Raw genomic sequence first — 25072 nt, 5'->3', positions numbered from 1 at the left:
TTCACATGAAAAACATTTCAAATCAATATTTAATGTATAAATTAGATGGGACTTTTGGCTTCTGATTAATGAGAAAAAAGTTTTTAAAAAATGAAGAGTGCTTCCTGAGCGCAGTCCCCACGCTGCGAGCGTGCACGTCTGCAGCCCAAAACACTAAAAACCATTTAAATCCCACGTTATGATAAAATGTCTGAAACAATCAGAGTCATCGTGAAAACTACAGTGAACTCACAGCATGACCAAAAGGTGATTTAAGGTTGGAAACAGCAGCAGAATCATCAAGATGCACCTCTTAGAAATAAATTAATTCTACAAGGAAAAGGCCCACGTCTCCCAGAAAGCAACGCCACTTCTTCGCTTCGACCAGACGGCGAACGCCAAGCGAATCCGACTAAAAATCTAACTAATTCAAGCAGAAATCTAACAGAAATCAACAGAAACTTACAGAAACTAACAGAAAACTAACAGAAACTAACAGAAAACTAACAGAAACTAACAGAAAACTAACAGAAAACTAACAGAAACTAACAGAAAACTAACAGAAACTAACAGAAACTAACAGAAAACTAACAGAAACTAACAGAAACTAACAGAAAACTAACAGAAACTAACAGAAAACTAACAGAAAACTAACAGAAACTAACAGAAAACTAACAGAAACTAACAGGAGCATCAGTAAAGGGCTTCTTTCACCAAAACCATCAATGACTTCTCTAAGGCACCGGATGAGGAAGCGTTGGACCCTGAACGGACCGCTGGCGCCGCTCACGAGGCCGAATCCCACGTTTGGCATCGGGATGTTAAACGTTTCCTGTGGGAGGAGCTTCAACGGGGCGGGAAAACTGAGCTGACCGGCGTGAGCACGAGGAACAAGATAGCTGGATCCCAGAACCAGAACCAGAACCAGAACCAGAACCAGAACCCAGAGGGGAGGTGTAACGGTACCGAGGTTCATCTGAGTTACGGGTCCGAATGATTTTAATATTTCTCTCCTGCAGCAGGTCGACACAAAGATGGAGCTGCTGATCCAGAATCAGTGCAGCTGACCTCACACACGTGCACACACACGACTAAATGTACGAGACCTGATTAGCAGCTTTTGAGAAGCGAAGGATTCTGTTGGTGTTGCTTTTCTTCGGTGCAACAAACAAAGAAAAATGAACCAGATTAATCTGAAAGCTCGAATCAGATTTAAGAATCAGATCAGAATCAGATTTAAGAATCGGATCAGAATCAGATCAGAATCAGATCAGAATCAGATTTAAGAATCAGATCAGAATCAGATCAGAATCAGATCAGAATCAGATCAGAATCAGATTTAAGAATCAGATCAGAATCAGATCAGAATCAGATCAGAATCAGATTTAAGAATCAGATCAGAATCAGATCAGAATCAGATCAGAATCAGATCAGAATCAGATTTAAGAATCAGATTTAAGAATCAGATTTAAGAATCAGATCAGAATCAGATCAGAATCAGATGTGAGGTCAGCAGAATAATCTCATTTAACCGTCTCAGAGCTCCTTTCAGCTGAAAACATGTTTGTGTGTAAAAGTAGAAAAAGTGGGATTTAATCTCTGATGTCGCACATCGAGCCGTTACTCCCGATGTCGTGTGGAATGTCGCTTCGTGTGCCTTTAAATAAGTCGATCGGTTTAAAAAGTGGCGTTTGCATGGTTACCCGGGAAACGCTCTAAAGACGGAGGGAACGCCATCCTGCAGGTTACCGCCGAGAGCGAGCGGAGAAGTGGCCGACACCTTCAGAAAGAGAGAGGACTGGCAGAGTGCACGGCCACGTGCACACGTATGTCCCAGTACGTCCCGAGTCCGGTCCACTAACCCCCCCCCCTGAGACAGGGAGCCCCTCCAGTTCCTGAGCAGTTTGTCTGAGGAAAATCCCAGGAGTCTTTGCAGTCTGAATGGGATCCTACAGCCATCACACTCCCACCACCTTCATCCTCCTCTTCTTCATCCTCCAAACCTCCGACGGTGAGGGACGGGGGGGCGGCAGGGGGGGTCATACATCCAGGAAGCAGTCGGCGGGGGGGCTCCTCTCCACTCCCCTCAACCTCTCCACCTTCTTGATGATCTCGGACACGATGCACACCGAGGAGGTGAGGGTCACCAGGAACAGCAGGTCTGCGGGGGCAACACAGAGGTCAAGCGCCTCAAACAAACAAACAAACAACCTCACAAATAAACAACATCACAAATAAACAACCTCACAAACAATCAAACAACCTCACAAATAAACAAATAAACAACCTCACAAACAAAGAACCAACCTCACAAATAAACAAAAACCTCAAACAAATAAACAACCTCACAAACAAAGAACCAACCTCACAAATAAACAAACAAAAACCTCACAAACAAATAAACAACCTCACAATCAAACAAATAATCAACCTCACAATCAAACAAATAAACAACCTCACAACCGATCAACCCCACAAAACAAATAAACAAATAAATAACCTCACAACCGATCAACCCCACAAACAAACAACCAACCAAATAAACAAACAACCTCACAAACAAAGAACCAACCTCACAAATAACAAACAAAAACCTCACAAACAACAAAACAAACAAACAACCAACCTCACAACCAACCAAATAAACAACCTCACAACCAATCAACCCCACAAACAAACAATCAACCCCACAAACAAATAAACAACCTCACAAACAACCAACCAACCTCACAAATAAACAAACAAAAACCTCAAACAAATAAACAACCTCACAAACAAAGAACCAACCTCACAAATAAATAAACAAAAACCTCACAAACAAACAACCAACCTCACAATCAAACAAATAAACAACCTCACAACCGATCAACCCCACAAACAAACAACCAACCAAATAAACAAACAACCTCACAAACAAAGAACCAACCTCACAAATAACAAACAAAAACCTCACAAACAACAAAAACAAACAAACAACCTCACAACCAATCAACCCCACAAACAAACAATCAACCTCATAAACAAATAAACAACCTCACAAACAAATAAACAACCTCACAAACAAATAAACAACCAACCTCACAACCCCACAAACAAACAACCAACCGCACAAACAAATAAACAATCTCACAAACAAATAAAAAAAAAAAACAACCTCACAAACAACCAACCAACCAACCTCCCAAAGAGTTTCCCTGAAACACGTGTTGGACAACAGAAACGGATCTCACCAAAGAGGCTGAGGCTCTCCGTCTGGAAGACGTTCTGCAGAGGGGGGAAGTAGATCACCAGGAGCTGACCCATGATGGAGGCCAGCACGGCGTAGCAGAACGTCCTGTTGCTGCACAGCCCCATCTCGTGGACCATACGAGTCTGAGGACGCACGTCACACGCCGTGAGGATGGCAGCGAATAAGTAACGGTTGGGATGTCTGAGGCGGCGTTCGTGGTTACCTGAGAACGTGAGCTGAGAGCGTTGAACATGTCGAAGAAGACGAAGCAGGTGAAGGTCATGGTGGTGTCCCGAGGAGTGATCAGGTTGTCCCGCAGCTGAAAAACAGAAAGCAGCGCCCGTGAATCGGCTGGCTCAGGCCACGCCCACCTCGGCGCCAGAAGAACTCAGAGCGGGGCGGCACCTCTCTCCAGAAGACGAACAGCGTCCCGCAGACGATGATGAGCGCCGACACCAGGACCTTCACGAGCAGACTGCGGGTGATGATGCTGTCTCTCACGTTACGAGGCGGCTTCCTGATCACGTCGCGGTCCACAGGCTCCACCCCCAAACTGCCGACAGAAACAGCCGCCGTCACAAACACCCCGACGTGACGCTGCAGCGCTTTCCCGTCACCGTCTGCCTTTCATTCAGGCATCTCATTTAACCCTTCCTGTTGTCTTGCAGGTCAAAAGTGAGCCACGACCATGTTTAGCTGTAGAAAAAATACCGTAAACTATCTTTTTCCAACTTGAAATGTTATGACTTTTCCTAAAGGGACCCCATCATTCCTCGTCTTTCCTTTCCTTTCCTTTCCTTTCCTTTCCTTTCCTTGTCTTTCCTCTCCTTGTCTTTCCTTTCCGTTCCTTTCGTTTTGTTTCCTTTCCTTTCCGTTCCTTGTCTTTCCTTTCCTTTCCTTTCCTTTCCTTTCCTTTCCTTGTCTTGTCTTGTCTTTCCTCTCCTTGTCTTTCCTTTCCATTCCTTTCGTTTTGTTTCCTTTCCTTTCCGTTCCGTTCCTTGTCTTGTCTTGTCTTTCCTTTCCCTTTTTCTCTTTCAATATAATTAACTCAGAAGTAATTACTTCACATTTATATAATAGCAATAATAAACCTTTGTTATGTAAAAGAAAACTGAGAAAACAAGAAAACTGTTGGTCCAACTGACCAAAAAAAAAAGAAAAAGTGTAATCCTGAAAACTGGTGATTGTCTTTTTGTATTGTGTAACAAAAACTACATGATTAAAATGTATTGAATTGAGTTGAATAGATAAATAACAGGTGGTTTCATCATACAAAATAGATTTTGGATTTAAAATTCTATTAAGTTGCTTTATTTTGGGGCTTTGGTAGGGCGGCTCATTTCTGACCCGTAGGACAAAGGGAGTCAACACAATGTTAAGACCGTATAAGGGTTAAAGGGACACATTGGGTAAAATCTTCCTGGTAGCAGAAATCAGAAGTCACCAGCAGGTGTAAAACTCTTGATGTTAAACCGTTATAAAAACACATAATGTGTTATATAACAACAATAACTGGCTCAGCTACATATGTGATCCTCCTGTTTCCTAAAGCAAAGTGGTCTCTGCGTGCTCAGAACATTTAAGCTCACTCTGGTTTACTTACACTGGAAAAAATGCCCCTCCAAAAATAAGAAAAAGGAAAAATACAGAACAAATAAAAGACGTTTTTGCTTGAAATAAGCAAAAAAATCTGCCAATGGAACTAGTGAAAATCGGCTTGTCAAGATTTCTTGAAATAAAACGTGATATTTAGGACTTTTGAGATAAAAGTGATCTTGAAATTAGCTTAAAAACCTCTAAAAATGTAAAAAAAAAAAAGCTTCTTTCGTATGATATGTGACTCAAAACTATTTGTTTTCAAGACTTTTTCACTTAACAAGATATTCCAGATGTATTGTATTAAAACAAGTCCCTATATCTGGCTGTAATGGTGCTTGTTAGGCAGTTGTGTCTGATATTAAGTGTAATGAGATAAATATACTTGGTAAGATTTAGATTTTTTCCAGTGTAGTCGGGTTAAAGACAAACTTATTGGAATCCAACAGAGGTGACCTTCAAGTTGTCCTTTAACCTTTGAAACTACACTTCCCATGATGCAGCTGTACCTCTGGGCGGGCGGTCCGTCCATGATGATGTTGATCCACAGGATCTGCATGGCGTTCAGCGGGTTGGGGAAGTTCATCAGCGTTGCCAAGGAGATGAGAGTCAGCGCCGCGATGCTCCTGAAGGCCAGCAGGGGGAGACAGACAGCAGCATGAAAACCAGCTGCTAACCAGCTGCTAACCAGCAGGACTGCAGCCCAGCCCGTTTTTACACTCACGTGCTCAGCTGGAAGCGGACAAAGTTTTTGATGTTGTTGTAAATCCCTTTTCCTTCCTCGATGGCCGACCTGGAAGCAGAGCAGCAACAATCAGCCGATCCGTTTAGGGACTCGATGACCTCACCTTCCCACCCAACATGTCGGCTCCTGCTCCTCGAATGAAAGGCTGTTTGTCTTATTTTGGAGATTTTGGGCCAGTCTGCTCCTTCAACATGTGTTCTTTCAACCTGCTATAAAGAAAACGCTGAAAACATAAATTAAAATGTTTATTTTATTACTTTTTGTTTACTCGCGGCAGCACGTTTCGCCCGAATTTACCAAGAAGTTAGCGTTCCAACGCGCCATGCCGAGCTTCGTCTGTTTACTGAAGTCTGTCATGATCCGGTGACGTTGGAAAGCTCAAATAATAAAAATAATAAAACCCAAATAATGCCACTTCCTTTCTATCAGAAACCAATCAGGAATGTCTAAAGGCGGATTTATAGCTAATGACGAAATCTCATTGGCTGCTGCTCGTTTCTTGCTAACGTGATTCGCTCAGACGCATCACGTGTTCAGCTTTTGCGGAATCCCCGAAAATGCCCCATAACAGTGGTTTTCAAAGTGGGGCGCCTCAGAAAATTGAAGATAAGACAAGAAAAAAATGCAAAAATAAAAAAATAGAATAAAAATTTTTTTTTTAAACATCATAAAATATACGGATGCTACGGTTTGCGCCTGTTCTCAAGCTGCTCTGCTCCTCAAGCTAGCGTGTAGGTAGCTTAGCCAAAATGGACAGATTTTTGACTAGGAAGAGACCTGCTGTGGAGGACAAAACAACCGAAGAACTGGCCAACTAAAATCAGAAAGTATCAGGCAGCAGACATTAAGTTTGGCTTTACAGCGTCCTCTCAAATGAGGGTTTAAAACCTTCGAAGCTTCAGCGTCACTTGATACAAAAACATCCGGCAGAGTCTGAAAAAACGGTCGACTTCTTCAGACGTAAGGAAGAGCATTTAGTCAGCAAGCTGGAGAGGATTTGATTCTACCAGCTACCAAAGACATTGTCCGAGAATTGCTCGGTGAGGATGCTGCCAAAAAAAAAGGACGCTGTCCCACTTGGTGACATGACCCAGGACGGATCTGCTCAGCCAGCGAACACTTCGCACTTCAGCTGGATGAGAGCACAGATGTACCCAATGAGGCCGTACTGCTTTGTGTATATTAGATTTATTTCCCAGGAAAGATTTGTGGAGGAAATACTGAAAGAAGAACCACTGGAAAAAATTTTTTTAAGTTTTGGACGATTACATCGAGGCTAACGGATGAAAACATAATAATAATAATAATATTACTATGTTAGGTTAATAATATTCCTATGCTAAACAGATGTAATAATTATTGAATAGTGAATAAAAGAAAGAAAATACGTTCTAAAAGTTTCTTTACATATTTTGTAGCATTGTCTGGTTTGCAAAGGGGGCCAGAAGCTGACACTGTTTGGGGGGCCTTGGCATGGAAAAGTTTTGGAACCCCTGCCCCATAACACGGCAACTTTCAAAGAAAAGAAAGCAACAGTTGCGCTTTGCAAGATGCAATAAAAGAAAATATATTAGATCAGCTGATGAAGCATCGGGAAGCGGCACAGCTGACTGTAAACTGTCGTTAGGAAACCGAGGGGAGTTATCTCCCTTTTATTGTATTGAGCTTGTATTCTTTATTAATAAGATTATTTTATCCAATATTAGTACTACTAAGGGCCTGAGCATTTTTTTTGTGTTTTTGAGCAATTGTTTCTAATACAAATTTGTTAAATTCCCCTATTTAAATCTTTAAATGCCGTTTTCGCAAAATCAATATTTTGTATTTTTCCAGTATCAATATCTCAGCCTATGGAGCACCTACTAACACCAAACTTTCCAATTATACACTTAGCAGTATTCCGAAGATATTTACAGAAGGATTTGTTGATAAATCATTCCTGGCCTGATTTATGTGACATTATAATAAAAAAATATGGCGAAAATCGATGTTTTTTAGGCTATGGACAGTATATTGGGATTTCCTAGGAAATGAAAGCAGAAATCCTGAAATCCCTCTGTAATTTTCTTTTTCATTTTGTGTGTAAACAAAATGAAAAAAGAATTTTGCACCTGGCTTTATCACATGTTCAGATTTATCTTCCGGAAATATATGCAAATCTGCGCATATTTAATGAGATAATGCCTCATTAGCATAATTTCTAAAACTTGTAATAAAACTTGTAACTTTTTCATACATGTATAAGTAATCAACTGAGGAAGTTTCATGGTGATATCTGTTATTTTAAAATATTGCCCCATTCACCTGGAGTGTCTCGCCTTAAAGACGTGGAATCGAACTGAAGCTGCCCGAGTCGGGCTCCTCTCTGGGACTTTTTATCTGTGAGATTACGTTTAAAAGGCAGAGCAGGTGGCGGCCATGTTCCCCCGCTTCTTATTTTACTGGAAACAGACCAAACTCCCCTCCTGCCTCAGGTTTCACGACTCACATGATGGTCTGGAAGTCGTCGTCCACCAGGATCATGTCGGCCGCCTCCTTGCAGACGTCGGTGCCCGTCTTGCCCATCGCCACGCCGATGTCGGCGGCCTTCAGAGCCACGGCGTCGTTCACCCCGTCGCCCGTCATGGCCACCACGGCGCCGAGGTTCTGCAGGGACTGCAGAGAGCCACAAAGCGCATCGGTTCACTTTACAATCAAGCACTCAAAATTATGGACAGAAAGCCAATCCGTTATCACCAACAAATCCTCTACAAACATAATTTGTTGAGCTTTGACAGTTTTAGCAATTTGTGTTTTCTCAAATTATTTTTTAAATGCTTAAATCACAATTTGGCTCCAGAACCACTCAGGGAATTTATAAAGAGACCGAACAGCAGCAGGTCCAACCACAACTGTACAATCCCTAAGTGCAGAACATCGGTCTTTTCTTACAAAAGCTGTAAACTCTGGAACTCACTGCCCACAGATATTAAGTCCATCAGTGAGTTTAAATTGTTCACCTTTACACTTAAATTTTGGCTTAAAACAAACCAAAACTGTACTCAGTTGAAAAAATGTGAGAGTGAATGAATGAGATGAAAGTTTGAACTGCACTGTTGTATCTATAGATTAATGTTCTTATGTAAATTAATCTCTATTTTAGGTCTCGTGTCAGCATTGAAAAGCCTAACCAGGGACGGGAGTTGTAAATTAGCACTTGTTGCTGTACTCTGTATGCATCACATCAGCTACAAGCTTTGATTTGTAACCATGTCTGATTGTATTGTCCCTGTCAAATAAACAAAATAAATAAAGATAAAGAGGCAGAAGGTTTACGGCCCGCTGAAGCCGAGGTTAAAAGGCGGCCAGCTTCACTGCTCACCTTCACGATCTTCAGCTTGTGTCGGGGGCTGGCTCGATAAAACACGGCGATCTGCGGACAGAAGTTCCCGTTTTTATACATTTCATAAACACAGTCCTACAGAGACGTAAACATGTCCGACAGGGTCCCGGTGAGGGTGCGAGTTCTCACTCTGGGGACGATCTGCGACAGCTCCTGCAGGTCCAGCCGATCCACCTCCTCTCCGGACAGACACTGGCTTCCTTTGGAGTAAAGGCCCAGGCGGCTGGCTGCAAAACAAAGCTTTTATTCCACTTTTCTGTCAGCAGAACTCTGCTTCCATCCACACTGAGCCTCATTCCTGCTTCTTCTCATCAGAACCAAACACACAGGCTGTGTTCCAAACCGCATACTTCTCATACTAACTTTCTGAGTTAGTATGCGAGTTTGAGTAAGCAGAAGTTCCCGGATGCATACTAGATTCTCCTAAATGTTGGGTATGCATCATGAGGTTACTACTCATACTCAAACTACCCAAGATGCAACGTAACGTGACGTCGCCGATCGTCATTTCCTGTCAGAACGGCAGTTTCAAGCTAGCTACAACGAGGGTTGGTTCACTTCCTGTTTTCAAAACAAAAGCACCAATTGTATGGTAATGGCTTTCCCTATGATAAAAGGCAACGGGTATTTTATTTTGTGAAAATAACCGGAAGTGCGTTAGCTCACTGTGGCTAGCTTTAGTAGCGCCGAATTCGTGGGAACAAAATTGTAAACAGCCGGTATTTTGTCAGGTTTTCAACACGTTGGGGATCTAAACGACTACTTTCTCTCCTGAAAATGTTTAAAATGTTGCTAAAGTTTACAGAGTTTAGAGCTTAAGAGAAATCAGCTTCAGGCCGGCTGACTTCGGCTCGGGCAGGAGCGCAATGCATTGTGGGTAAATGCTCTGCATACTGTCTGATCGATGAGTATGCAGAATGGAAGTATGTAGTATGCAGTATGTAGTATGCAGTATGCAGTATGTAGCATGTAGTATGCAGTATGCAGTATGTAGTATGTAGTATGTAGCATGTAGCATGTAGCATGTAGTATGCAGTATGCAGTATGCAGTATGTAGCATGTAGTATGCAGTATGTAGTATGCAGTATGCAGTATGCAGTATGTAGCATGTAGTATGTAGCATGTAGTATGCAGTATGTAGTATGCAGTATGTAGCATGTAGCATGTAGTATGTAGTATGCAGTATGTAGCATGTAGTATGCAGTATGTAGTATGCAGTATGTAGTATGTAGTATGCAGTATGTAGTATGTAGTATGTAGTATGTAGCATGTAGTATGCAGTATGTAGTATGCAGTATGTAGTATGCAGTATGTAGCATGTAGTATGCAGTATGCAGTATGTAGCATGTAGCATGTAGTATGCAGTATGTAGTATGTAGTATGCAGTATGTAGTATGCAGTATGTAGTATGCAGTATGCAGTATGTAGTAAGCAGTATGCAGTATGTAGTATGTAGTATGCAGCATGTAGTATGTAGTATGCAGTATGCAGTATGTAGTATGCAGTATGCAGCATGTAGCATGTAGCATGTAGTATGCAGTATGCAGTATGTAGTATGCAGTATGTAGTATGCAGTATGTAGTATGCAGTATGCAGTATGCAGTATGTAGTATGCAGTATGTAGCATGTAGTATGCAGTATGCAGTATGTAGCATGTAGTATGCAGTATGCAGTATGTAGTATGCAGTATGTAGTATGCAGTATGTAGTATGCAGTATGTAGTATGCAGTATGCAGTATGTAGCATGTAGTATGCAGTATGCAGTATGTAGCATGTAGTATGCAGTATGTAGTATGCAGTATGTAGTATGCAGTATGTAGTATGCAGTATGTAGTATGTAGTATGCAGTATGTAGCATGCAGTATGCAGTATGCAGTATGTAGCATGTAGTATGCAGTATGCAGTATGTAGTATGCAGTATGTAGTATGCAGTATGTAGTATGCAGTATGTAGTATGCAGTATGTAGTATGCAGTATGCAGTATGTAATATGCAGTATGTAATATGCAGTATGTAGTATGTAGTATGCAGTATGTAATATGCAGTATGCAGTATGTAATATGCAGTATGTAGTATGCAGTATGTAGTATGCGGTATGCAGTATGTAATATGCAGTATGTAGTATGTAGTATGCAGTATGTAATATGCAGTATGCAGTATGCAGTATGTAATATGCAGTATGTAGTATGTGGTATGCAGTATGTAATATGCAGTATGTAGTATGCAGTATGCAGTATGTAATATGCAGTATGTAGTATGCAGTATGCAGTATGTAATATGCAGTATGTAGTATGCAGTATGCAGTATGTAATATGCAGTATGTAGTATGCAGTATGCAGTATGTAATATGCAGTTTGTAGTATGTAGTATGCAGTATGTAATATGCAGTATGTAGTATGCAGTATGCAGTATGTAATATGCAGTATGTAGTATGTAGTATGCAGTATGTAATATGCAGTATGTAGTATGCAGTATGCAGTATGTAATATGCAGTATGTAGTATGTAATATGCAGTATGTAGTATGTAGTATGCAGTATGTAATATGCAGTATGTAGTATGTAGTATGCAGTATGTAGTATGTAGTATGCAGTATGTAATATGCAGTATGCAGTATGTAGTATGTAGTATGTGGTATGCAGTATGTAATATGCAGTATGTAGTATGCAGTATGTAGTATGTAGTATGCGGTTTCGAACACAGCCACAGGACGGTTTTTGGCAGAACTACCCTATTTTAGAGGCCTTATAACTCAGCCATACGACATCACACAGACCTCATTCAAAGTTCATATGTGACAGGAGACTCTCGGCTTTAACTGAACCAAAGGGTTTGTTGATACAGCTTTGACACAACGGCAGTTTACGTTTTAGGAAGACTACATCTCAGCTGAGGTGTCTCTCCCACTCAAATCCTCACTCCAAAATCGATACTGCACCAATTCCTCAAACAAATATCTCTCATGTCTGAAATAACTGCCCGATCTGGACAAATTTTACTTCAAAATGTAGGTATTTTTGTCCTCTTTCACAGAAAGTCACACTCATTGAGCTCTGCCACACATATTCCTCACAAATCGCCTCTGAGCGGAGAGAGTCGGCCCTCCAGCTGACATTCCGCCCATTATAAAATGCCTAAAGTCACCAAATTCAGGTGAAAAATGATTTTAAAACTGCCATAAAAAAAACGAGCCACACATAGTAGTAGTAATGAAAATTACACCGCTGAATTCTGCCGTCTCTTGGAGCGCTGACAGTTCAAGAATTATTCAGATACGACTTTTACTTTTCGAACAGCGACCGCTTGTTCGAGACACTCGAGTGCAGTCAAAATTATAGTGCAATTTTAAGAAGCCATAGTGAGCGTACATGTCAGAAACACAGACGAGCCGCGCCTGCTCCTGTTACCGTGGCAACGCCTTGTTAGCCTGCTCTGTTCTAAGACTGCTTATGAGGGCCAGAGCCAAGATGGCTGCCCTGTTATAACAGCTTCATGTTTTAATCTGATCTGCGTTTCTCCTTTAAACCGATAGTGAGGGGAAGTTTGAAAATACCCACAATGCAATGGGAAAATGCATTGAAAAGCACTTACCGAGGCCATTTTGAAAATGCCATAAAAGCTGTATTTTAAACAGGACCTTGATAAAAATGACATAACTGTCTTCAGCAGACCTGTCTTATGAATTTTGGGCCTCGCAGAAAATCGATTGAAAAGCACTTAACGAGCCAAAAACTGCCCTATTTTGGAGGCCTCATAACTCAGCCATACGACATCACAGAGACCTCATTCAAAGTTTATATGTGACAGGAGACTCTCAACTTTAACTGAACTAAATGGTTTGTTGATAGGGCGGGCAGTAGATTGGCACCCATCAAAGTTTCTTCAGAAATTTTCTAGTTATAACTAGGGCTGGGCGAATTATCGCGTTAACTCGCTAATTATTTAACGCTGATAAATATTTTATCGCGCATTAACGCAGTTGTTTTTTGTTTTTTTTTATTAATTTTATTTTGTAAAAGTCTGCTGCTCACAGGCTTTTATTTTGTAAAAGTCTGCTGCTGTCTGCTGTGGAACCGGAAAAGAAAGTAATCGGAGGATCCACCAAACATGGAGAAGGGTACGGAACTTTTACTCGGCCATTTTCATGTTAAAGTTCTTCCAGACGGCGGAGTCGACAGAACCAAAGTCATCTGTAAACTCTGCCAAGTTGAATTGTCTTCTCAGCGTAGTAGTTCCAGTCTAAAATATCACTTAAAGGCAAAACACACAACTGATAGCAGCAAGTCATTCAAGGAAACAGACAGTGGAGCGAGGCTTCTACATAAAAACTACAGAAAGATGCTGATGTTAAAAGTGTGTTTGCACAACAAATGTTATGGCACTTTCATTCATATGGCAGCACATTTAAAATAAAGCTAAATGCTAAACGCTATACGCTACTTTTGGATTCATTTTTTGGATTCTGCGTACAAATGCGATTAATCGTGATTAATCAGGGAAATCATGTGATTAATTAAGATTAAACATTTTAATCGTTGCCCAGCCCTGGTTGACTTGGCCAGCTGTGGGAACAGCAGAATGACCCTTTAATGAGACGGCCTCTGACCTATTGACACAGCGGTCTCCTGGGAGTCTCCGGTGATCATCTTGATGGCGACGCCGGAGCTGATGAGCATGCCGATGGCCTCTTTGACCCCCGACCGGGGAGGGTCGATGATGCCCACCAGACCCAGGAAGGTCAGGCTCCCCATCTGAGCGCCCGATGCGAACGCCAGCACTGAGGGAACACACACGAGATGTTGTGAGACGTGCTCGGGCCGAACAGGGACGCGACGTCACGGGCTGGTTCCGAACCTCTGAGCCCGGCGCTGCCCATGTAGCTGAGCTGCTGCTGGTACAGCTCCCTCTGCTGGTGGTTCAGGGGCAGTGCGGCTCCTCTGCTGTTGTAGGAGCTGCAGAAGCGAATCACCTGCTCGTAAGCTCCCTTCACGAAGTAAACTTCGGTTTTATCCTGAGAGGGGAGACATCACACAGACGGGTAGCAGACATGTTCAGGAGGACAAACCTTTATGTCTTTTTCTGTGCGTCTCAGCAGAAAAGCCACAAACAGAGTCTGAGGCTGTGTTCGAAACCGCATACTACATACTACATACCGCATTCTGCATACTACATACCGCATACTGCATACTACATACCGCATACTGCATACTACATACCGCATTCTGCATACTACATACCGCATACTCATCGATCAGACAGTATGCAGAGCGTTTACCCACAATGCATTTGGCTCCTGCCCGAGCCGAAATCAGCCGGCCTGAAGCTGATTTCCCTTAAGCTCTAAACTCTGTAAACTTTAGCAACATTTGAAACATTTTCAGGTGAGAAAGTAGTCGTTTAGATCCCCAACGTGTTGAAAACCTGACAAAATACCGGCTGTTCACAATTTTGTTCCCACGAATTCGGCGCTACTAAAGCTAGCCGCAGTGAGCTAACGCACTTCCTGTTATTTTCACAAAATAAAATCCCCGTTGCCTTTTATCATAGGGAAAGCCATTACCATACAATTGGTGCTTTTGTTTTGAAAACAGGAAGTGAACCTACCCTCGTTGTAGCTAGCTTGAAACTGCCGTTTTGACAGGAAACGACGATCGGCGACGTCACGTTACGTTGCATCTTGGGTAGTTTGAGTATGAGTAGTAACCTCATGATGCATACCCAACATTTAGGAGAATCTAGTATGCATCCGGGAACTTCTGCTTACTGAAACTCACATACTAACTCAGAAAGTTAGTATGAGAAGTATGCGGTGTGGAACACAGCCGGTGCGCTTTAAAGATGGACCTCCAGGTACGACTAAGGTCACAGCTTCAGCAGCTGGTGGAGGAGCGACGGCCTCAAAAGGAGAATCCATCTGCTGGTGGAGGACTGACCTGCTGCGTGCGGTGAACACAACGAACAGCCATCCACTTCTGCTCCGAGCTGAACGGATGCTCCTCCAGGCGGATGTACTCCTTCTGCAGACTCTCCAGGCCCATCTGGGTCACACAAACACACACAAACCCTGCTGTGAGCACCTCAGGGGCATTAAAGGGTCACTGTGGGCACCTCAGGGGCATTAAAGGGTCGCTGTGAGCACCTCAGGGGCTTTCAAGGGTCATTGTGGGCACCTCAGGGGTATTAAAGGGTCACTGTGGGCACCTCAGGGGCATTAAAGGGTCACTGTGGGCACCTCAGGGGCATTAAAGGGTCACTGTGAGCACCTCAGGGGCATTAAAGGGTCACTGTGAGCACCTCAGGGGCATTAAAGGGTCACTGTGGGCTCCTCAGGGGCATTAAAGGGTCACACAGACCCTGCTGTGGGCACCTCAGGGGTATTAAAGGGTCACTGTGGGCACCTCAGGGGCTTTCAAGGGTCATTGTGGGCACCTCAAGGGCTTTCAAGGGTCACTGTGGGCACCTCAGGGGCATTAAAGGGTCACTGTGAGCACCTCAGGGGCATTAAAGGGTCACTGTGGGCACCTCAGGGGCATTAAAGGGTCACTGTGAGCACCTCAGGGGCATTAAAGGGTCACTGTGAGCACCTCAGGGGCATTAAAGGGTCACTGTGAGCACCTCAGGGGCTTTCAAGGGTCATTGTGGGCACCTCAGGGGCATTAAAGGGTCACTGTGAGCACCTCAGGGGCTTTAAAGGGTCACTGTGGGCACATCAGGGACTTTAAAGGGTCACTGTGAGCACCTCAGGGGCATTAAAGGGTCACAGACACCCTGCTGTGGGCACCTCAGGGGCTTTAAACGGTCACTGTGAGCACCTCAGGGGCATTAAAGGGTCACTGTAGGCACATCAGGGGCTTTAAAGGGTCACTGTGAGCACCTCAGGGGCATTAAAGGGTCACTGTGAGCACCTCAGGGGCTTTAAAGGGTCACTGTGAGCACCTCAGGGGCATTAAAGGGTCACTGTGAGCACCTCAGGGGCATTAAAGGGTCACTGTGAGCACCTCAGGGGCTTTAAAGGGTCACTGTGAGCACCTCAGGGGCATTAAAGGGTCACTGTGGGCACCTCAGGGGCTTTAAAGGGTCACTGTGGGCACCTCCGGGGTATTAAAGGGTCCCTGTGAGCACCTCAGGGGCATTAAAGGGTCACACAGACCCTGCTGTGGGCACCTCAGGGGCTTTAAAGGGTCACTGTGAGCACCTCAGGGGCATTAAAGGGTCACTGTAGGCACATCAGGGGCTTTAAAGGGTCACTGTGAGCACCTCAGGGGCATTAAAGGGTCACTGTAGGCACATCAGGGGCTTTAAAGGGTCACTGTGAGCACCTCAGGGGCATTAAAGGGTCACTGTGAGCACCTCAGGAGCTTTAAAGGGTCACTGTGAGCACCTCAGGAGCTTTAAAGGGTCACTGTGAGCACCTCAGGAGCTTTAAAGGGTCACTGTGAGCACCTCAGGGGCATTAAAGGGTCACTGTGAGCACCTCAGGAGCTTTAAAGGGTCACTGTGAGCACCTCAGGAGCTTTAAAGGGTCACTGTGAGCACCTCAGGAGCTTTAAAGGGTCACTGTGAGCACCTCAGGAGCTTTAAAGGGTCACTGTGAGCACCTCAGGGGCATTAAAGGGTCACTGTGAGCACCTCAGGGGCTTTAAAGGGTCACTGTGGGCACATCAGGGACTTTAAAGGGTCACTGTGAGCACCTCAGGGGCATTAAAGGGTCACAGACACCCTGCTGTGAGCACCTCAGGGGCATTAAAGGGTCACTACGGGCACCTCAGGGCCATTAAAGGGTCACACAGACCCTGCTGTGGGCACCTCAGGGGCATTAAAGGGTCACTATGGCACCTCAGGGGCATTAAAGGGTCACAGAGATCCCGCTGTGGGCACCTCAGGGGCATTAAAGGGTCACTGTGAGCACCTCAGGGGCATTAAAGGGTCACTATGGGCACCTCAGGGGCATTAAAGGGTCACACAGACCCCGCTGTGGGCACCTCAGGGGCATTAAAGGGTCACTGTGAGCACCTCAGGGGCATTAAAGGGTCACACAGACCCCGCTGTGGGCTCCTCATGGGCATTAAAGGGTCACTATGGGCACCTCAGGGGCATTAAAGGGTCACTGTGAGCACCTCAGGGGCATTAAAGGGTCACTATGGGCTCCTCGGGCATTAAAGGGTCACACAGACCCTGCTGTGGGCACCTCAGGGGCATTATAGGGTCACACAGACCCCGCTGTGGGCTCCTCAGGGGCATTAAAGGGTCACTGTGGGCACCTCAGGGGCATTAAAGGGTCACACAGTTCCTGCTGTGGGCACCTCAGGGGCATTATAGGGTCACTGTGGGCACCTCAGGGATATTAAAGGGTCACTGTGAGCACCTCAGGGGTATTAAAGGGTCACTGTGGGCACCTCAGGGGTATTAAAGGGTCACACAGACCCTGCTGTGGGCACCTCAGGGGCATCATAGGGTCACTGTGAGCACCTCAGGGGTATTAAAGGGTCACTGTGAGCACCTCAGGGGTATTAAAGGGTCACTGTGAGCACCTCAGGGGTATTAAAGGGTCACTGTGGGCACCTCAGGGGTATTATAGGGTCACTGTGAGCACCTCAGGGGTATTAAAGGGTCACTGTGAGCACCTCAGGGGCTTTAAAGGGTCACTGTGAGCACCTCAGGGGTATTAAAGGGTCACTATGGGCACCTCAGGGGCATTAAAGGGTCACACAGACCCCGCTGTGGGCACCTCAGGGGCATTAAAGGGTCACTATGGGCACCTCAGGGGCATTAAAGGGTCACTGTGAGCACCTCAGGGGTATTAAAGGGTCACTGTGAGCACCTCAGGGGTATTAAAGGGTCACTGTGAGCACCTCAGGGGTATTAAAGGGTCACTGTGAGCACCTCAAGGGTATTAAAGGGTCACTGTGAGCACCTCAGGGGTATTAAAGGGTCACACAGACCCCGCTGTGGGCACTTGGTGTGTCCGTACCTTCATGGCGAGGGCGATGAGCGCGCCCTCTGTGGGGCGTCCCAGCAGGTTCTGGTTCCTGATGACCGAGTCGTTGCACACACAGCCCACCTGAGGAAACACACACACATCAGAGCTCTGCTTCTCCAGGTGAGCGTTACACTGAGATAACTTTATTTATGTATTATAAATATAATAATAAATAATTAAAAAATAATAATAATATATTTATATTTATGTATTAGCGACAACAAGCCCATCCAGAAGAGTTTCAGACAGTTTTATTTTTTCTTTCTGTGAACTCACCTCCACGATTTTGCTGATTGAAGGGCAGTTAAAGCCGTGGATGACGTCTCCGTCCAGTAAAACCTCTCCAGCTCCGTTGTAGCCGACACCCGTCACCTGTAAGACAACACCGTGGGTAAAAGGAGACCTGTAAGACAACACCGTGGGTAAAAGGAGACAACCTCCCAGCTCCAGCTCTGCATCACAGAAACCACCTCAGACATTTTCAGGCCGGCAGGATTACACCAGAGCCGGTCCCCTGGTAACTAATGAAGTATTAATGAAGCCTCTTTTTTATTAATTAATTAACTCAATAATTAATACTAACAGTAAAGAAAAGAGACATTTTACACCCTTTAAAAACTGGAATCAATATCTGGAGTCAGACCTCAGCGTGGAGTCCGTCTGAGGTGAACAGCTGGGTGACGGTCATCTCGTTCTTGGTCAGAGTTCCCGTCTTATCCGAGCAGATGACGTTACAGCAGCCTGAGGGAAACAACAAGAGAAAGGTTAACACACAGAAAGAGAGAACGCCGACCTGCTGTAGCAACGAGTCAACGAGTCAACGAGTCGATGATGCAACAAGTGAACGAGTCAAAGAGTCAACGAGTCAAAGAGTCGACGATGCAACAAGTGAACGAGTCAACGAGTCAAATACTACACGAGTCAACAAGTGAACGAGTCAACGAGTCGACGAGTCAAAGAGTCGACGAGTCAACAAGTGAACGAGTCAAAGAGTCAACGAGTTAACGAGTCAAATACTACACGAGTCAACGAGTCAAAGAGTCGACGATGCAACAAGTGAACGAGTCAAAGAGTCAACGAGTCAAACACTACACGAGTCAACAAGTAACGAGTCAACGAGTCAAAGAGTCGACGAGTAACAAGTCAACGAGTCAAATACTACACGAGTCAACAAGTAACGAGTCAACGAGTCAAAGAGTCCACGATGCAACAAGTGAACGAGTCAAAGAGTCAACGAGTCAAACACTACACGAGTCAACAAGTAACGAGTCAACAAGTCAACGAGTCAAAGAGTCGACGAGTAACAAGTCAACGAGTCAAATACTACACGAGGCAACAAGTAACGAGTCAACGAGTCAACGAGTCAAATACTACACGAGTCAACAAGTAACGAGTCAACGAGTCAACGAGTCAAATACTACACGAGGCAACAAGTAACGAGTCAAAGAGTCAACGAGTCAAATACTACACGAGTCAACAAGTAACGAGTCAACGAGTTAACGAGTCAAATACTACACGAGTTAACGAGTCAAATAGTACACGAGTCAACAAGTTACAAGTAAACGAGTCAACAAGTGAACGAGTCAACGAGTCGACGAGTCAAAGAGTCGACGATGCAACAAGTGAACGAGTCAAAGAGTCAACGAGTCAAACACTACACGAGTCAACAAGTAACGAGTCAACAAGTCAACGAGTCAAAGAGTCGACGAGTAACAAGTCAACGAGTCAAATACTACACGAGCCAACAAGTAACGAGTCAACGAGTCAAAGAGTCCACGATGCAACAAGTGAACGAGTCAAAGAGTCAAATACTACACGAGGCAACAAGTAACGAGTCAAATAGTACACGAGTCAACAAGTTACGAGTAAACGAGTCAACGAGTCAAATACTACACGAGGCAACAAGTAACGAGTCAAAGAGTCAACGAGTCAAATACTACACGAGTCAACAAGTAACGAGTCAACGAGTCAAAGAGTCGACGATGCAACAAGTGAACGAGTCAAAGAGTCGACGAGTCAAATACTACACGAGTCAACAAGTAACGAGTCGACGATGCAACAAGTCAACGAGTCAAAGAGTCGACGATGCAACAAGTGAACGAGTCGAAGAGTCAAATACTACACGAGGCAACAAGTAACGAGTCAACAAGTCAACGAGTCAAAGAGTCGACGAGTAACAAGTCAACGAGTCAAATAGTACACGAGTCAACAAGTTACGAGTAAACGAGTCAACAAGTGAACGAGTCAAATAGTCGACGAGTCAACAAGTGAACGAGTCAAAGAGTCGACGAGTCAAAGAGTCGACGAGTCAACAAGTGAACGAGTCAAAGAGTCGACGAGTCAACAAGTGAACGAGTCAAAGAGTCAACGAGTTAACGAGTCAAATACTACACGAGTAACGAGTCAACGAGTCAAATAGTACACGAGTCAACAAGTTACGAGTAAACTAGTCAACAAGTGAACGAGTCAACGAGTCAACGAGTTAACGAGTCAAATACTACACGAGTCAACGAGTCAAAGAGTCAAATAGTACACGAGTCAACAAGTTACGAGTAAACGAGTCAACAAGTGAACGAGTCAAAGAGTCAACGAGTCAAATACTACACGAGTCAACGAGTCAAAGAGTCGACGAGTAACGAGTCAAATACTACACGAGTCAAAGAGTCAAATAGTACACGAGTCAACAAGTGAACGAGTAAACAAGTCAACGGGTAACGAGTCAACGAGTAAACAAGTCAACGGGTAACGAGTCAACGAGTAAACAAGTCAACGGGTAACGAGTCAACGAGTAAACAAGTCAACGGGTAACGAGTCAACGAGTAAACAAGTCAACGGGTAACGAGTCAACGAGTAAACAAGTCAACGGGTAACGAGTCAACGAGTAAACAAGTCAACGGGTAACGAGTCAACGAGTAATCAAGTCAACGGGTAAACGAGTAACATTAACAAACAGGAAAACATCAAACCTGCTCAGGAACCCTCTGACAGAGAAATGATCTGGATGAATGTGAGCAGCAGCCATGATCAGAGCAAAGAAGCTTGCGGAGCTGCATTTCCCTTCTTTATTACATCACATCCCTCCAGTTTAGATCCAGTCTCAGTTTGAGACTCAATGAGCAGATTTGTGTATTAAGTCGGAGTACGTTACTACGTTACCGAGCGTTTCTACGATGGGAAGCTTCTTCACGATGGCCCTCTTCTTCACCATGCGCATCACGCCGAGCGCCAGCGTCACCGTCACCACGATGGGTAAACCCTCTGGGATGGCGGCTACCGCCAGGCTGCAGGAGGAAGCAGAAATCAGACTTTACCTTCTTTCTCTGCTCGGCCTCAGAGCTCCGGAAGCACCTGGAGGCGCCGCCGCTTCACAACATGAAGGACCGTGTCATCAAGGGAAGGAAGACCAAAGTAAAAGTGCATCAGTCAAACTAACAGAACAAAAGACAGTGGGGACTTCAAAGGGACGTTTCGCTCCCAAAAGGATCGGGGGGGGGGGGGGGGGGGGGGGGTCCACTGCACATTTCTGAGGAGTGAGAGCAGAGCAGAACTTTCGGATGGTTTCACATAGGGATGGGAATTGATGAGATTTTTACGATTCCAATTCCATTTTCGATTCTGCTTAACGATTCGGTTCTTTGTCGGTTCCCTTATCGATTCTCATTTGGAGAAAAAGGACAACAAACCGGTCGATTAGCATCAACTAGTTTAGTTTAGAAGTAACACGAGTCATGACCTCACAAACCCAACAACGGTGAGGTCCACATTGGTCTATCCTGGCCTGGGTAATTGAACTCTTCCTGCTCTGGTGAAAGGAGAAGCTGGAGGTAGAGGTGAACTGGGGGTAGTACCACCAGCCTCTGGCTCTGAGCCAGTCAGGCTCTGTCTCTCATGATTTCATCTAAATGTAATGCCCGAGAAGGCATTCATTTAACCTTAACCGTTACTAACAGCAGCTTTTACAATCAGGCAAATGGTGCTAACATGATAGGCAGTGTTTGTTTGTTAGTTAGTTACCTGCAGTGTTAGCCGAGGACATGCTAACGTTGCTAACGTTGCTGGGTTCAGATTCACCAACGTTAGCCCGGAGCGGATCGAAAACGCGACATTCATTCATAGTTATTGCATGTTGGTAGTATTTCCTCCCTTTGGTGAAATATTCACTTTGCAAGTTGCCCTGTTGTCGTCTTTTTTAGGGATGTGTAATCAAACCTTCGAGCGTTTGTACCGCTTGGGCGCCATGTTTACTGCTGCACTGGAAAAAATCTAACTCTTACCAAGTATATTTGTTTCATTGAGTATCTCATTACACTTAATATCAGACACAACTGCCTAACAAGCACCATTTCAGCCAGATATAGGGACTTGTTTGAAGACAATACATCTTGAATATCTTGTTAAATGAAAAAGTCTTGAAAACAAATTGTTTTGAGTCACATTTCACATGAAACGAGCTTTTTTTTTCCATTTGAAGAGGTTTTTAAGCTAATTTCAAGATCACTTTTAACTCAAAAATCCTAAATATCACATTTTATTTCAAGAAGTCTTGACAAGCCGATTTTCACTAGTTCCATTGGCAGATTTTTTTTGCTTATTTCAAGCAAAAACATCTTTTATTTGTTGTTTTTTTTTACTTATTTTTGGAGGGGCATTTTTTCCAGTGTGACTGCTGGCTGCGCTGGACTCGCCACGCAACGTTGCGTGGTGACGTCATTCGCGCCCACTGGAATCGTTTGCAAAAATCGCCAAACGATTCCAAGGAATTGAAACAAGGAAGGGATTTCCATCCCGATGCAGGACTGCACATTTCTGAGGAGTGAGAGCAGAGCAGAAGCACGACAGGGCGAAGGGAAGCTACCTGACGCCGATGGTGAACATGTCCAGGATCCTCTTTCCCTGCAGCCAGCCCACCAGCATGATGACCCCTGAAACACAGCAAACAGGCTACAGTAAGCACAGCACGGAGACGGCGAGCGGGCGTTCGGGTCCGCGGGGACGACGCACTCACCGATGATGCAGAAGGAATAAAGCGAGAGCTGCTTCCCCAGCAGGTCCATGCTCTTCTGCAGAGGAGTTTTAGGAGACTGAACACAACAAACAGAAGAGAGGACATATGTTAGGAAGCACCCGCTGTCCCCTGATGGACGCCTAGGAGGACACGCCTTCCTGCTCCTGAGCTGATGGCAGCAGGAATGTGCTTAACATCCGAGTGAAGGTTTACCCTTCCTGTTGTCTTGCAGGTCAAAAGTGACCCACAACCATGTTTAGCTGTAGAAAAAATACCTTAAACTATCTTTTTCCAACTTGAAATGTTATGATTTTTCCTAAAGGGACCCCATCATTAGAAAAAGTCAGACTTTATTTTTGTTTATGTTTCCATGTAGGCTGTACACCACTAGGGTACAAAGATTGTCTTTTGGGTCATTTTTGACCCGTGAATTATAAAAAACATTTAAACACCAGAAAAAAGCTTAAGCACTGTATGCTTAAAGTTTGTCTTTTTTAACAGCATCCATTCTTAAAGCTCGGCCACCACAGAAGCGCTTCCAGCTGCGTTTCATCAGTTTAATCACAGCTGGTTGAAGACAAACCTCCTCAGCCTGCATCATCTTGAATATCTCCCCAAACTCCGAGTTCTCCCCGGTTCCGATGACGATGCCCTGAGAGAAAAACACAAACAGCACACATGAAGACGTGAGATTCTGCATCTCTGCGTCTCTCAGAGACTTCCAAACAGGAAGCAGGGGCAGCTGTGGCTGACGGTAACCATGGCGATGAGGCAGAAAAGCGTACGGATAACTAACATCCGGATAGCAGCAAACCGCATTATGGAAACAGCACGAATGCTTCTGCAGCGTTTCACCTGCAGCTAAAAGCTGCTGATCAATCGACTTCATTGATTTCCACCAGGTGCATGATGGGAAATAATAACTGTGAGCCTGTCAGATCTGGAGTAAGACCGTGTTTCTGAGGGGTTTTTTTTTGAGCGTCATGTACGGGAGGCTTTACAGAGCAGCCAGAAACAATCAGTTTGTTTAATTTTCCTCTCATAACTTCCTTGTTTTGTTCCTTTCTCAATGGCTGTGTTCCAAACTGCATACTTCTCCTACTACTCATACTAACTTTCTGAGTTAGTATGTGAGTTTTAGTAAGCAGAAGTTCCCGGATGTGTACTAGATTCTCCTAAATGTTGGGTATGCATCATGAGGTTACTACTCATACTCAAACTACCCAAGATGCAACGTAACGTGACGTCGCCGATCGTCATTTCCTGTCAAAACGGCAGTTTCAAGCTAGCTACAACGAGGGTAGGTTCACTTCCTGTTTCCAAAACAAAAGCACCAATTGTATGGTAATGGCTTTCCCTATGATAAAAGGCAACGGGTATTTTATTTTGTGAAAATAACAGGAAGTGCGTTAGCTCACTGCGGCTAGCTTTAGTAGCGCCGAATTCGTGGGAACAAAATTGTAAACAGCCGGTATTTTGTCAGGTTTTCAACACGTTGGGGATCTAAACGACTACTTTCTCACCTGAAAATGTTTCAAATGTTGCTAAAGTTTACAGAGTTTAGAGCTTAAGAGAAATCAGCTTCAGGCCGGCTGATTTCGGCTCGGGCAGAAGCGAAATGCTTTGTGGGTAAACGCTCTGCATACTGTCTGATCGATGAGTATGCAGAATGGAAGTATGTAGTATGTTGTATGCAGTATGTAGTATGCAGTATGCAGTATGTAGTATGTAGTATGCAGTATGTTGTATGCAGTATGTAGTATGCAGTATGCAGTATGTAGTATGTAGTATGCAGTATTTAGTATGCAGTATGCAGTATGTAGTATGTAGTGTGTAGTATGCAGTATGTAGTATGCAGTATGCAGTATTTAATATGCAGTATGCAGTATGTAGTATGTAGTATGTAGTGTGCAGTATGTAGTATGTAGTATGCAGTATGCAGTATTTAGTATGCAGTATGTAGTATGCAGTATGCAGTATGTAGTATGCAGTATGCAGTATGTAGTATGCAGTATGCAGTATGTAGTATGCAGTATGTAGTATGCAGTATGTAGTATGTAGTATGCAGTATGCAGTATGTAGTATGTAGTATGCAGTATGCAGTATTTAGTATGCAGTATGTAGTATGCAGTATGCAGTATGTAGTATGCAGTATGCAG

The 25072-nt window shown here is 44.2% G+C and overlaps 1 protein-coding gene across 5 annotated transcripts in view; it reads right to left on the bottom strand.

Annotated features, from left to right (window-relative positions):
* Positions 1-11: 11 nt before the first annotated feature.
* Positions 12-25072, bottom strand: part of atp2c1 (ATPase secretory pathway Ca2+ transporting 1) — a 56686-nt gene continuing 31625 nt past the window's right edge. For all 5 annotated transcript variants that reach the window (XM_075466388.1, XM_075466389.1, XM_075466390.1 and 2 more), the window contains exons 9-27: positions 23497-23565; positions 22914-22989; positions 22764-22830; positions 21065-21189; positions 18552-18649; positions 18185-18280; positions 17900-17989; positions 14862-14966; positions 13783-13939; positions 13535-13705; positions 9061-9158; positions 8911-8961; positions 8038-8204; positions 5529-5597; positions 5314-5430; positions 3614-3761; positions 3432-3527; positions 3210-3351; positions 12-2140 (exon numbers count right to left, since the gene is read on the bottom strand). In XM_075466388.1, the coding sequence (XP_075322503.1) occupies positions 2019-2140; positions 3210-3351; positions 3432-3527; positions 3614-3761; positions 5314-5430; positions 5529-5597; positions 8038-8204; positions 8911-8961; positions 9061-9158; positions 13535-13705; positions 13783-13939; positions 14862-14966; positions 17900-17989; positions 18185-18280; positions 18552-18649; positions 21065-21189; positions 22764-22830; positions 22914-22989; positions 23497-23565 (2064 nt within the window). In that variant the 3' untranslated portion in view covers positions 12-2018. The remainder of the gene's footprint in view (positions 2141-3209; positions 3352-3431; positions 3528-3613; positions 3762-5313; positions 5431-5528; positions 5598-8037; positions 8205-8910; positions 8962-9060; positions 9159-13534; positions 13706-13782; positions 13940-14861; positions 14967-17899; positions 17990-18184; positions 18281-18551; positions 18650-21064; positions 21190-22763; positions 22831-22913; positions 22990-23496; positions 23566-25072) is intronic.

The sequence above is a fragment of the Odontesthes bonariensis genome, chromosome 5 (genome assembly GCF_027942865.1).
Source record: "Odontesthes bonariensis isolate fOdoBon6 chromosome 5, fOdoBon6.hap1, whole genome shotgun sequence".
In the NCBI taxonomy this organism is placed as follows: domain Eukaryota; kingdom Metazoa; phylum Chordata; class Actinopteri; order Atheriniformes; family Atherinopsidae; genus Odontesthes; species Odontesthes bonariensis.
The sequence above is the reverse complement of the archived record's forward strand: the minus strand, read 5'-3'. Positions and strand labels throughout refer to the sequence as shown.